Source organism: Dipodascopsis tothii (genome assembly GCF_038497935.1).
Source record: "Dipodascopsis tothii strain CBS 759.85 unplaced genomic scaffold V1510scaffold_25, whole genome shotgun sequence".
In the NCBI taxonomy this organism is placed as follows: Eukaryota; Fungi; Ascomycota; class Lipomycetes; order Lipomycetales; family Lipomycetaceae; genus Neoaidaea; species Neoaidaea tothii.
Window position 1 is genome coordinate 1 of NW_027118009.1, and position 13638 is coordinate 13638.

General features: G+C 45.9%; 3 protein-coding genes across 3 annotated transcripts; all 3 read left to right on the forward strand.

The window, feature by feature from the left end:
• Positions 1 to 9396: 9396 nt before the first annotated feature.
• V1510DRAFT_420205 (general substrate transporter) lies at positions 9397 to 10757 on the forward strand. The gene has a single exon (XM_066934422.1). It carries the CDS (start codon positions 9493 to 9495, stop codon positions 10555 to 10557), a length of 1065 nt encoding a protein of 354 aa, XP_066787681.1. The 5' UTR covers positions 9397 to 9492; the 3' UTR covers positions 10558 to 10757.
• Positions 10758 to 11112: 355 nt separating this feature from the next.
• On the forward strand, positions 11113 to 12712 carry V1510DRAFT_368190 (glycoside hydrolase superfamily; the record flags this gene model as incomplete). The annotated part of the gene is made up of 3 exons (XM_066931352.1): positions 11113 to 11845; positions 11877 to 12068; positions 12111 to 12712. The coding sequence occupies 3 exons, from the start codon at positions 11113 to 11115 to the stop codon at positions 12710 to 12712; spliced, it is 1527 nt and encodes a 508-aa protein (XP_066787682.1).
• Positions 12644 to 13469, forward strand: V1510DRAFT_420212 (uncharacterized protein). Its single transcript, XM_066934423.1, has one exon. The coding sequence runs from the start codon at positions 13064 to 13066 to the stop codon at positions 13370 to 13372; it is 309 nt and encodes a 102-aa protein (XP_066787683.1). The 5' UTR covers positions 12644 to 13063; the 3' UTR covers positions 13373 to 13469.
• Positions 13470 to 13638: the final 169 nt, after the last annotated feature.

Sequence of the window (13638 nt, forward strand, 5' to 3'; positions counted from 1 at the left end):
CCTAATCCCTAATCCCTAATCCCTAATCCCTAATCCCTAATCCCTAATCCCTAATCCCTAATCCCTAATCCCTAATCCCTAATCCCTAATCCCTAGTCCCTAGTCCCTAGTCCCTAGTCTCTAATCTCTAATCTCACGCATGCCAATACTTACTACTAGTAGACAATTTACTCACTAGCGTTTTGCAGTTAGCTCCAGTAACTAATAGTATCTCGATGTCTTGCATACAGCCGCGCCTCGCATATTTCAAAAAGTCACTAGACTGCAGTAGTGGCATATAGCCTATCGCCACTATGATGCACACGCCTATCCCGCCACAATCGCGTACACCCACTTCTACCCGCATTGCATATACCCGCTACTTGCATATACCCACTAATCATATGTCCACTAGTCATATAACCACCAATCATATACCCACCAGTCATATAGCCATTGATCATATAACCACCAATCATATACCCGCCAATAATATTACCGCTAATGAAAACATCTCAGCATATACCCGCATTATCCTTCCCATACCCGCTATCAGAGACAGTCAGACATACTACCAGTAAGGCGACCTACACATACGAAGCGAGACGGTCGCTTGCTCCAGCCAAAATTTGATGGAATGTATTTTAATGAGACCTATCTCACCAGGCAACGAGCGAAATAATTAGTATCTACTTTCGCGACGCTTGTTCAATTATCGCATCTTCCAAACTCCATTACTAGATGGTAAAATCGTGGTGCCGAGGAAAATAGAGATATCCAATTGACGCCTGAACAAAAGCTACTCTATATTCGCTGTCTCTATTCAGCTGTAATCTACGCGTAAAAGGCTCGGTGTTGTGCTATCAGTCGCCTACATTCGTACGTGCAAAAGTTAATTCTTGAGTGCGCGCGCACTCGCGATTTTCTGTAAATTAGCTGCAATCTCCTAAGAGAGAAGATTGAAAATACTCGCCAACGAATGTACCCCTCACCCTTGAAAGCACACTCTTAGCTTCGTATTGCGCCTCAAAGTAAAGCCTTGGCCTCAGCGCAATGATCCTAGTATTGATAGCAGATAGCTGAGATGACCTTTTATCCACTAAATTCGTGCATATGAAATTTTTGGGTGATAAGCTTATGCAAAGGAGACGCAGCGAAGCCGAGCCGAGAGTCGCTGATCTACATTTGGCATCGCACATGAACCGTACGAGCTATCATACAAAAGACGTCTTGGGCTATGACTAGTACCTATATCACCCACCGGTGAATTATTTGGTGAAGCCGCTAGGTGACCGATGCGTCAAGAAACCACTTCTGTTGTTGATATTCCGCAGGGCTGTATTTCAATGAGAGGACATTGCTGTTACAATACTGCGAATACATGTATATGAGCTCTATATTTGCGGACAGCTGGTTTCCGAGTCACTGAATTAAAATACCCCAGTATGCACATACCCGCCCGCGTCGAATCATTTGTTGAAGCCAGCTCTTAGTAGCTCTTGGTGAATCTTGGCAAAGGCTGTGACCGATGGCGTACTTAGGATTGAAGTGGCTGGAGCACTGATACACCCAAATGCTATTTCTGGATGGTGGGTGCTCAGCCAACTGAATTTGCTTAGTTGAGAACCTTACCTGCAAATATAATTAGACGCGACTGTGCGCACGCCCATCAACCTTTACCTAAGAATGGTTAGCATGATTAAGTAGCATTTAGTATGCAGTTTTCAGGAACAAACTGTCGAGTTTTCCATTGGCAGATATCATTCAAGGGACTTGTTTCCCGTCAGCATTTACATGGACATCACAATAGAACCGCTTTCAGTCCAATGCCGAGAATTTGTTGGCACCTACAATTATAATCATGTAGTTAAGCACGACAGAAGCTCTCAAGTTTGCAATCAATGACGTGTAATACGAGTAGAGCTACTCGCTCTCGGGCGGATTGACTGACAGACTCAGTCGAACGAATACGTTGGGTAGGTAGAACCTACATGACTCCCTACGGGTAACTACAGTCCCCTGAGTCTCTTGTATTACTAGATATACAGGTCGTCGTAACATAGTCAAGAGCCTGTGACAGGTATCAGACACAGGGTACACAGTTACTAGGTGGTAAGATAAGTGAGTTCATAAAGACGGCACAAAATGGCTCTTGCGGTAAGAGCGTATACGGCAGCCACGTATGCCGCAGAGACAGACTAGAGCCATATTCACAGACGCGCCCCTCAGCAGTACACATGCATCAGCGTGCTATGGCCCGGTAATAAAGGTAGGCTCCTGGAGACCCATCTCAAGACCAGTTCCTGGTCACGCGTCGGCCCGTTTGGTCAATTACGAATGACTTCTGAAACGCTGTGTTTAGACTGTGGCAATTGTAGATTTCGGTATCGCATCTCTTCCCGGATTAACGGAGCTCTGGTGTGCCCTGGTCCAGCTTAACGGATTGATTCCACAAGTGGGTTGGGGAACGATAGCACACGTGGAAAGGAAGCTATGTGTTGCATTCTGAATGCGGCTTTGCAGGGAAAACTCGCCCAGAACCAAGAAATGAGTAGATGAAACGCGACAGCTGACTTACATCTCGTAGTCATTCGCTGAGTACACAATACCTTGAAACTTTGATTAGACTGTCTACGAAGATGTATGGTCGAAGTGACAAGGGTTGCCCAGCAGGAGAACTTTCATACCGCTTACTGGGGACCGGACATGTAAACGTAGACTTTCGACCTGTACTAGCGCTTGCACGGACTAGCAAATTGGCAATTGTCTCTGGACTTCTCTGCTTATCGTCCCTTCACAGTAAAATCGACCGCAGACTCAAACATGACCACAGCCTGCTGTACGGTTTCTCTGCAAGGAAACGCGTAGTTTGCTGGGCGCATAGTTCTCCTACCTTAAGGCTGGTAGCGATAGCTGGCAAGAACAGTATGTATTCAGTAGACTCAGTTCGTATTGGTAAAGGTAGTGTAAGTTGCTTGCCATCTGAATCTTTTACTGGTCCGTTTGACGAGGCATCAGAAAATTTTGCCGAAAAACGAGCCGAAGTGACGATAGGAAACCAAGGTACTCTCACTAACGTGTTGACGTGAATCATCTCGTGAAGTAACGGAACTTTATCTTCAGGAAGAATACGACGACCACCTCTTATCGATACGCACGGAGCCAGAATGCTGGCTTTAGTACCTTTTCGTTGGTCTTATCCATTGGTGGGAATTCCCTTTATCTCGCGTGTTGCTCCCCGCATAGGCCGCGTTTAGGCCAAACATTAAGATTTGGCCACATTAACCACATGCTGAATTATCCGCAGCTATATTCGTCCCAATCGCCGAATTCCCCAGATCGCCGAACACGCGAATGGAACCTTTGAATGCTCAATCACGCGCGCAGTACAGTTGTGCAATAGTAATTGTGAGTAGTGTTGTAGAATTCAGTACACAGATTAATTGTCTGCACACTCACTTCGCGTTTCCATGCCTGAACTGACCAGCAGTGTTCATTTACGAGAGCGTACCGTCGCTAAAAGCATGCACGTCGTAACGACGCCGCCAGAAGGCAGCCAAGTGCTGTAGGTTTGGCGCGAGCGTATATGCGACACCGTACTCTCCGAATTCAAATTCGGCTAGACTACGGACTGGAGTCTACTCTTATCGCTCAACTACTCCAGGCGCTAGTCAGGAAAAACTCAAGCTATGTCCAACGTTATAATCGCCAATGCTGAAAGTTTATGCACAGATACTATAACGGAACCTTAAAGTGGCCGGAGATCAGGACGAGCCAAGCCGAAGCTCCTTGAGGATTCGGAGTACGCTGTGCACCACTTGGTCGCCATTCTGGCTGTCAGTTGATCAGAGATAACAGAGCCACCGTAACGAATTATAAGTAGTCCAAATCTTCCTTACACGAAGTTACAAGCTTCAGATACTGGATATTTCTGGGTCCAGATTTGCGAAATCTCGAAGGTAGGAGGAACAATAGGAGTTAGGTCGGCTCTATAAGCCGTTCTCTGACTCGCTACTGAGTGCTGTGCTGTGACAGAATATAAACTGACTTGGAAAAGGATCCAATGGAGACCGAGAAGAGTACCCAGTTTATATCGCGGGTGACCAGCCTGAGCGACTCTAACGAAAATGAGTTCGATATTGGTTTGGCATTGGAAAAGAAGGATGGCGTTCCCGAAGTGAAGGTCACCGAGCTGAAGAACGTCAATCTTCGCGAGAGAGCAATTGATAGAATTAGAAATGGCTCGAATCGTGACTTAGACGATCTTCTAAACACCAGTGACGAGACTGATTATATTTTTGATATGATGGCCACTTTGAGTGTTGCTGAAGCCATCGAGATTCTTCAGTACGCTCTTGACTACCACAAAGATGACGCCAATTTTCCCGAGGAGACTCTCGAAAAAATGCAATTGTTGGTTCAGGGTGAAGAGGTTTATGGCGAGGAACATGAGGCCTATCTTCTGGATTTGCTCTTAGAGGCAACCCTGCTACAATATCACTCACCGTATCCCGAGGTCAGAGCTTGCTGCTCTCCTATGGATGACCCTAACATGCCCGTGGAAACTTTCCGTGCTTACTTGTTGGGAATCATTTGGATTACCATTGGTTCTTTCATCAACCAGCTGTTTAGTTTCAGACAGCCGTCTCTGACCATTGGAGCAACTGCAATTCAGATTCTGCTTTATCCTTGTGGTAAATTTCTTGAGAAGACTCTCCCCAAAAAAGAGTTCACAATTTTCGGAAAGAAGCACTCGCTCAATCCTGGACCTTGGAATAACAAGGAGCAAATGCTTGCAACTTTGATGGTCAATGTCGGCTCGACTTCGTCCAACTTTATGAGCTACGTCGTTGTCATGAAACTTGAGAGATTTTTCAATCAGAAATGGGTCACATTTGGCTTCATCTTCCTTATGAACTTCTCGACCCAGTTTTTTGGATTTGGTCTTGCAGGTCTTTTGAGAAGATGGGTAGTATACCCTGCAAAGGCTGTTTGGCCGTCTCTTTTGCCGACGCTGATGCTTAACAGAACTCTACTATTGCCTGAGAGAAAGCACAACATTCACGGTTGGACAATTTCGAAGTACAAGTTCTTCTTTATCTGTCTCGGCATCATGCTCCTTTACTACTGGCTGCCTGGATTCTTTTTCACCGCCCTCAGTACCTTCAACTGGATGAACTGGATTGCACCGAACAATAAGACCCTGGCCATTATTGCTGGCTCTACTCTTGGTCTTGGCTTTAATCCTTGGACAACCTTTGACTGGGGTGTTATTAATTACTCGACACCTCTCCAGGTTCCCTTTTTCTCGAGTGCCAATCAGTTCGGCGGTATGCTTCTTGCTGGACTGATCATGATCGGCATGTACTGGAAGAATTACAAGTGGCTCGGATACCTGCCCATTAACTCCACTGGCACGTTCAACAACCAAGGAACCTCTTACAATGCATCCAGAATTGTGGAACCGAACCTCACTCTCAATCTTGAGAACTACAAGGCGTATTCTCCTCCTTTCATTTCCTTGGGATATGTTATGACTTACGGTTCGGAGTTCGTGATGTTCACGCTCTCCTTCGTTTACGTCGCGCTTGCGGAGTGGTCTCAGGTGAAGACTGCGTTCGTTGGTTTCTGGAAGAGTATCAAAAACAGAAAGCGGTCAAACTATGACAACAAGCACGATGCCCTAAGCAGATCTATGGCGGCGTATCCAGAGGTTCCTGACTGGTGGTACCTCTGTATCTTGCTTCTTTCCTTGGCATTCGGTATCATTGCCTGTGAAGTGTACCCGACTAACACTCCGGCCTGGACCATCGTTGTTATTATTTTGGTTTCCATTTTCCTCATGATCCCCAGTGCTATCATTTTCTCTGCAACTGGATACCAACTTGGCTTCAACGATATTGGAATTGTTATTGCTGGTTACATGATTCCGGAGCACGCTATTGCCAACATGATGTGTCGCGTTTATGGATGGAACGTTGACGCTCAAGCTGAGACTCTTATTGGTGACCAGAAGCTGGGCCACTACTCGCGTATTCCTCCGCGTGCTCTGTTACGTTGCCAGTTGCTGGCAACCGTCATTCAGACATTCGTGACTATTGGAGCGCTGAATGTCCTCACCGGATCGTTCCCTGATTTCTGTGCGAACAACGAGCCTAACCGGTTCGTCTGTCCGTTCCCCAATGCTCTATACACTGCTACATTGGTCTGGGGAGTCGTTGGCCCAGCCAGACTGTTCCAGAATGACATGTACCCTCTGTTAAAGTGGGCCTTCCTGATCGGTGTTGTTGCTGCTGTTCCGGTTTACTATGTTCGTCGTTACTTCATTAAGTATTTGAAGAACTTCAACCCCATTCTTGTTCTTGCTGGCATGGGTCGCTTCCAGTCGGGATACAATCTCTCTTACTACACTCCTGGCTTGCAGTTTTCATTTATGTTCATGTATTACATCCGCCGTCGGTACCTTGCTTGGTGGACAAAGTACAACTACGTGCTTACTTCGGCTTTGAGTGCGGGTGTCGCTTTCGGTGCTATCCTCATTTTCGTCTCGCTCCAAATCACCGATGTGAGCGTCACTTGGTGGGGCAAGACAGTATCGGGTGCTGGTATTGATGGTGCTGGCTCTGCCAGTTTGTATACTGTCCCCGAGGGCGAGTACTTCGGTCCCCGCACTTGGAGTTAAAAACAGATGTTACGTTGTCCTTTAGTAAATTGTCTCTGTTTAATAATATGTTTTCATTCATAGAAGCTTGGATAAGCGGCCGAGCCGACACTCTTCACTTGAGTACCAATAACTTGCTTTTGTAGATTTCATTTTTTTTTCATATAACACTGACTGTGAGATCACATGTAGTCGTCGGTACCGCAGTGGTGTACGCTCCAGCTATTTACAAAATATCAAAACCTATCGTCCGTACTGGACGTATTCTTATTGCCAGTCAAGGAAGTGGGGGGGAGGGGGGGGGGGGACGAGTACAACATTCCCGAACGACTATAAATTGTGTAGGCCTCCCACGTCTGCACCATCCCCACGCCCATGACAATGGGGCCGCCTGATTCCAAAGATCTGTGGCGATATCCAAAAGTATCGGCGCTCGGTCTCTTGTGCTCGGCAAATGTCGGCGACTTGTTTTGGATTTTATCCACCATCGAAGTACTGCCTTCACATATTATCTCAGCCCATATGGACCACCAGGTATCGAAAACTCGTCAAAGCCAAATTTCCATTTTTTGCGTAGTACTGTTCACATAGTAGCCTGATGAGAGATACGATCAAAAAAACATCTCCCTGTTTCCTGAAACAATCTGCGACTGGAGAGGCCGCCTACAAAATCAAGGTTCCAACGAGGAAGAAGGCCGTGTAGCCGGCAGAGCTGCCCCCCGCTCTGTTCGCTCCTTCACTTCACCTTCTTTTGGCATATCCCCACCCCCTCAGTAAGCCCCTCTACACATCAATAATAAGGGAGAACATAAGCTGGCAGCCGGCAAATGTGCCAGCCCTTGAAGAGGACGTCCAAAACTACCATGCAACATCGTTTGCTCGTGCGAGTGAGTCCTTTCGACAGGGGTGATTTGTGTGCCCAATCTTACTGTGGTACGAGATGAAATGAGAAAGTTCACCGATTGCCGCATGTAGAAAGTCGGCAATACGATCAAACAGCCGAAAGCTCAGCCGTTCGCCTATATACCCCACACCCATTAACGTAAACACCGAATTTAAGGTTACCCTCAATGCAACTTGTAGATTAATGTACACCGACCCCGCAAAGAGCAGAAACTCGATGCCTTTCGACCCATACACGTCCGCAACCACCAGTATCAGTGACAACAAGGATAAAAAAAATACGTCAGAGGTGTAGAAGGCTAGCATTAGATCGATAGGGAATCGCAGAGCAGCGGTAGGATGCCGCTATATCTCGTCGTGTGACGGAAGGGGGGAGAGAAGAGGGTAGTTGTGAGAGCAAAGTGGACGAACAGATATCATTATCCATCTGCACGCGCTTCACTGTGAAGATGAGGCGCTGTTATCCACTACGTCATATATATTTTTTAGTGCTGTGTGAGCACAGCAAATGTGTCAACCACGTAGTGGCACTAGTTGTGGCAATTACACACTCGGAACAGTTTCTTGATTTTCGCAATCAGCACAATTCGGTCCTCAAAATCTGATTTTGTGTCTCTCGTCCTATTGGAAGTACGTAGAGAGAGAACATGTAGGACATTCACAGATAGGTAGCCAAATAGATACACCGACCAGTCCGCTTTAACTGATACGAGTAAGAGCTAGTTTTTGAACGGTTGCAGTTTAACCTTAAGAACTATGAGTAAGTGGGGCTAGATTCTAGATGGACAAGCGAGGATTACCCCACGTCAGTCTAACACATTGCGAAGTTCCCCAGTAAACACACTCTCATCAGATGAACATGATGTCCCCCATATCCCCACATTTACAACCCAAAAGCTGCATCAACACATCAAAAACGGTAAATATGTCTACTCACAAAATTAAGGCTTATCCAAATACAAATGATCGAGCATAATGCCGTGTCTCTTCTTAGACGCAACTATGGAGATCACAGGAAACGTGCGCATGAGTTCCTGACTATGCCTCTTCGCAATAACCTCGGAGCCGAATATAAATATCGAGGATTTTGTCTGATGAAAACATCAATCTGCGAGAGACTACAAACAATACAAGTGTCAATCGTCCAATCTATCTAACGGCTTCATTGAGAATAACATCCTGTTCAAGAACTTCAGTAGCTTTCTAGCAAAATAATTGGAAATACCAATTACATATTCAACACTTTATCCTTTCGATAATATCTATATCGTCAATTAAAGATGGCTGGTGGACACATGGGCGGAACCGGAGTTGCAATGCCGGTAGCAATATCCGAACGACGAGAGCGCCTGGCTGGAAAGGGCGGACTTGCAGGCGTTATGGAAAATGTTCGCCTCTTTCTTACTGTTTCTGTGGTTTCTCTCGGAGGCCTGCTTTACGGTTATAGTCAGGGAATGTTTAGTGAGATCTTGACTATGAACAGCTTCAAAGAAGAAGTAGAATATGCAACAATTGCCAATCCGGTTGTCAAAGGCATGCTCACGTCCATTCTCGAACTTGGTGCCTGGGTCGGTGCTCTTTCTACTGGTTACATGGCCGACAAGCTCGGTAGAAAAAAGTCAATTGTCGTCGCGGTTGTGATCTTTCTCACCGGAGTCATTACTCAAGCTTGCGCACACGGCGATGGCAAAAGTTACTTCTACGGAGGTCGATTTGTGGTCGGCCTAGGTGTAGGAAGTCTCTCCATGATTATTCCTCTATACACCGCAGAGCTAGCTCCGGCTGAAATTAGGGGAGCCTTGGTCGGTTTGCAAGGTTCTTCCATTACCTTCGGGGTGATGGTGGCTTACTGGATTGGCTTTGGTACCCAATTTATAGGCGGTTCCGGCGTAAATCAAAGTCGCGCCGCCTGGCTTATTCCCACGTGTATCCAAATTGTTCCTGCAGTCATGCTAGGAGTAGGTGTGATGTTTATGCACCAATCGCCTCGCTGGTTAATGGATAAGGGACGTGAAGAGGAATGCCTACAGACAATTGCGACCATTCGTGGAAGAGACGTCGAAAGCGAAGCGGTTATCCTCGAATATCTCGAGATCAAAGCGCAGTATCTCTTTGAGGTTGAAACGAGAAAAGAAATGTTCCCCCAGTATCAAGATGGCAGCACTCGTTCCTCGTTTCTCTTGGCTGTTCACAGCTATCTCAAGCTCGTGAACAATACGTCCATGCTACGCCGTACATCTGCAGCAGTTTTAGTCATGCTCTTTCAACAATGGACTGGGATTAACGCCATTCTTTACTACGCACCGACAATTTTCCAAAGTCTCGGACTTACAAGCAACACCGTGTCTATTCTTGCTACCGGAGTTGTCGGTATTCTGCAATGGCTTCCTACTATCCCGACAGCGTTGTATATCGACAGAATTGGTCGCAGACCTCTGCTTATGTACGGTGGCATAGGCATGGCCGCATGCCATCTCACTATTGCCGGAATATCTGGAAGGTATGAAGACTCTTGGGACACTCATGGTTCCGCCGGATGGGCATGTGTGGTGATGGTTTGGCTTTATATTGTTGTATACGCATTTTCGTGGTGTACTGGAGCCTGGATTTTAGTTTCAGAAGTGTTCCCATTGGGGCTCAGAGCAAAGGGTGTGTCTCTTGGTGTCAGCTCCAATTGGTTAAACAACTTCGCTATCGGTCTGGCTACGCCTAGCATTCTGGAAACTTTACGATTCGGAACATACCTTTTCTTTGGAGGTATGGGTGTGCTGTCTGCTATCTGGGTATACTTTCTTGTACCAGAGACTAAGGGCCGTACCTTGGAAGAGATGGATGAGATCTTTTACGACAAGAGTGGGCAATCTAAAAAAGATATGGAGCGTCAAATTCGAATTTGGGGTGAACTTGGAATGCTCGATGAAACACTCCCAGACCTATCAAAGGTCAGAAACTTTAGTGTACAGGAAGCAGAGAAGCCAGCGGCCGAGCACATCGATCATGTCGAGAAGGTTTGATGGCCTCCGAGTTTTCTACAGTTGTTTTTGTATCTGCTCCTAGTTGACATTTTGGTACCTATCCTATTTGTAGTCCATGACGCTTTGGTATCTTCTCGGCTTTTGATGGATCAGTTTTATGGTTTTTTAGTTAATACTACTTCCAGAGTCTACTCTTGTGGTGTGCTAATGCTGGTACTAATCCCCAATTCCTAATGCCAGTTCTTCACTTGCCGCGTAACCATAGTTAAGGCTAAATAATGAAATCATATAAATAAAGTTCAATTTCGGAGAAACTAATTCATCTTGCCGACTCTTGCGTGTTACCCCGTATGATGTGGTATTTAGTCTGAAAATGGAGTTACGCCACATTGGGTGAATTCCGCGGATCTGTAAATTTCGATTGTTGAGAATTAATGCGTCGCTGCTTGACTATCGCATGACTTGGCGGATTTTAGGCTACAGTGGATACAATTAACCGTAGATGATATAAAAATGGCAGAGGATATCAGACTGACAGAGGGCACTCTCTTTTCCAACTTCAGCGGCCGGTGTGTGGTCATTTCTTCCTCGACTATGACAGATTCAGCGCAAATAATCACTCCTTCACACAGTCCTTTTATTAGGGTGGACGAAGAAAGAGTTATTTCCGACGTTGATAGCAGAATATACTCAGGGTTCCTGGAACATATGGGAAGATGCATTTATGGCGGACTGGTCGATTTTTCTGAGACAGCCGGCATCCTCGTGAATGAGAGAGGATATAGAAAAGATGTATTTGAAGCGTTAAAAAATCTCAATATGCCGATAGTTCGTTATCCTGGTGGAAACTTTGTATCGTCGTATCATTGGCTTGACGGGGTAGGACCGGTATCAGGCAGACCAAGGAGACCAGAGTTGGCCTGGCTAGGTGAAGAATCGAACTTGTTTGGCACTGATGAATTCATACAATGGTGTCGGGATATTAGCACTGAGCCGTACCTATGCCTCAACATGGGAACGGGAACCCTTGATGAAGCTCTTGCATGGGTGGAGTACTGCAACTCTGACAGCGATACATACTACGCAAATCTTAGAAAGCAAAATGGCCATGAAAGGCCATACAAGGTGAAATACTGGGGACTTGGAAATGAAGTTTGGGGTCCATGGCAGGTCGGACAGATGTCGTCAAACGAGTACTCAACCAAGGCATTCCAGTGGGCGAAAGCATTAAGACTACTCGATCCGGATATCGAGCTGATTGTTTGTGGTTGTAATGGCCTGGAGAGGTGGGATTATGACGTAACGCAAGCACTAGTAGCGCAAGCAGGTGATAGTCGGCACCTGTACAGAACTAACAGTAGATTACTATTCCATACACTTATATACTTCAGATCACGACTACTACAAGAATGTCACCGCTCCGTGTGCTGCAGAGCGCGCAATTCAGATTACTGCGAGACTACTCGATCTAGCCAGTATATCAAATAATCAGCATGGCAGGCGTACCAAGATTTGCTTCGATGAATGGAATGTGTGGGACCCCGAGAGAGGTTAGTAAAGTTTTCACGAGCCAGCAGCAAGCTAAGACATAGCACCGGGATTTAAGGGCGCCGAGGAACGTTACACGTTGCAGGATGCACTAAGCGTGGCCTCTTGGTGTAACATTTTTGTACGACAGTCGGCCCATGTCAAGATCGCAAATATCGCCCAGTGCGTGAATGTCATTGCACCTATAATGACGAACCAGACGGCAATGTTCCTGCAGACAACGTATTGGCCATTTTATTTATTTTCGAAATATATGCGCGGACAAGCACTTCATTTACATGTAGGAACGCCGCTATATAATGGCGAAACGGGATTTTCGATGGTTGACATGACATGGATCGGAAAGGTTGAGCCTGCGATCCCCATTTTGGACGCCAGTGCGGTGCTCAACAAGGACTACATTGCTATTTCTGTTGTCAACAAAGATCTAAACAACGATCTGACGACCAGAATCAATCTAGAAGGGAAATTCAGAGAGAAAGTGAAGACGTTCACTTTATATAATGACGATATAAATGCCAAAAATTCATTTGAGACTCCTTCCAATGTGACCCTGGAAGAAGGATTAACTTCATGGGCCAATAATTCGACTGAGTACACGTTTTTGAAGCACAGTTTTACGCTGCTGGTATTCATCAGAGCTTAGAAGTATTTATTATAAATTTGATAAAAATGGGCTTTATCTAAACTTTTTGACTCGGGATTAGATGACAGCCGCTCTCCCGTGGCACAAACCGACTCTGTAATCTTGCAACCTCCGAAATATGAGAATGAAATCTCAGTGGCGTACACGGTGCAAGAATCGCAAACGTTGGTGGTTGAGTGGTGTGTGCTTACGCCTAGACACGTAACTGAACACCACAAGAGCCCCGCAAGGCTAAGGAGAACAGGACTGCGCCGATCGGTGTCAGATACGTGGTAGAACAACAAGGATCCGCCATTCACAGTACGTATAAGCTCGGATATATTTACATCCTATTGTAATTTGCGGGTTGGCATGGCTGTATTTTGCGGCTTCGTATGGATGTGGATCTGCATGACAATCAGTTTCCCCACAGTGAGCAGTGATACAGTAAGCCAGTTAATATCAATTAGCTTTGAGCCATGGAGATTTGATTATCCGCAAGACACGCCATTGGCTTGTATTACGTGTATAGACCCCTCCCAATATCGACCCCGCATTCTGTTCCTAACCCGCAAAGAGAGGTCATGGCTAGGGCCCTGCACGTCGGTTGTGATATCACGTGACACACGTGACTTGGACACCCTGACGAGGAGCAGTGCGCAAACGGGAGTTTTTTGTTAGACAACTGACCAGGATATTTCGGATAAAATGAACTTGTAATCTAACACTGGGGTATAAGTGCATATGTCATGCCAGTCTTAGGAATTTTGTGAAGCTGGCTACCAATTTGAAAGCGGGGATACTTCCCGGTCATATATAGGGCCGGGACGGTTAAGCAAAAAACATTGATTTTCTCGAACAAATGGCAGAAAGTTCAAACTTTGCCCTGACGTGTAAAACATTTTCCCAGGCCTACGATGGCTAAAAAATTTGTTTATAATTCATCA

Bases quoted from the DNA above. Each gene is read 5' to 3' on its own strand.
- V1510DRAFT_420212 (XM_066934423.1), top strand. From the start codon at position 13,064: ATGGCTGTATTTTGCGGCTTCGTATGGATGTGGATCTGCATGACAATC.
- V1510DRAFT_420205 (XM_066934422.1), top strand. From the start codon at position 9,493: ATGCTAGGAGTAGGTGTGATGTTTATGCACCAATCGCCTCGCTGGTTA.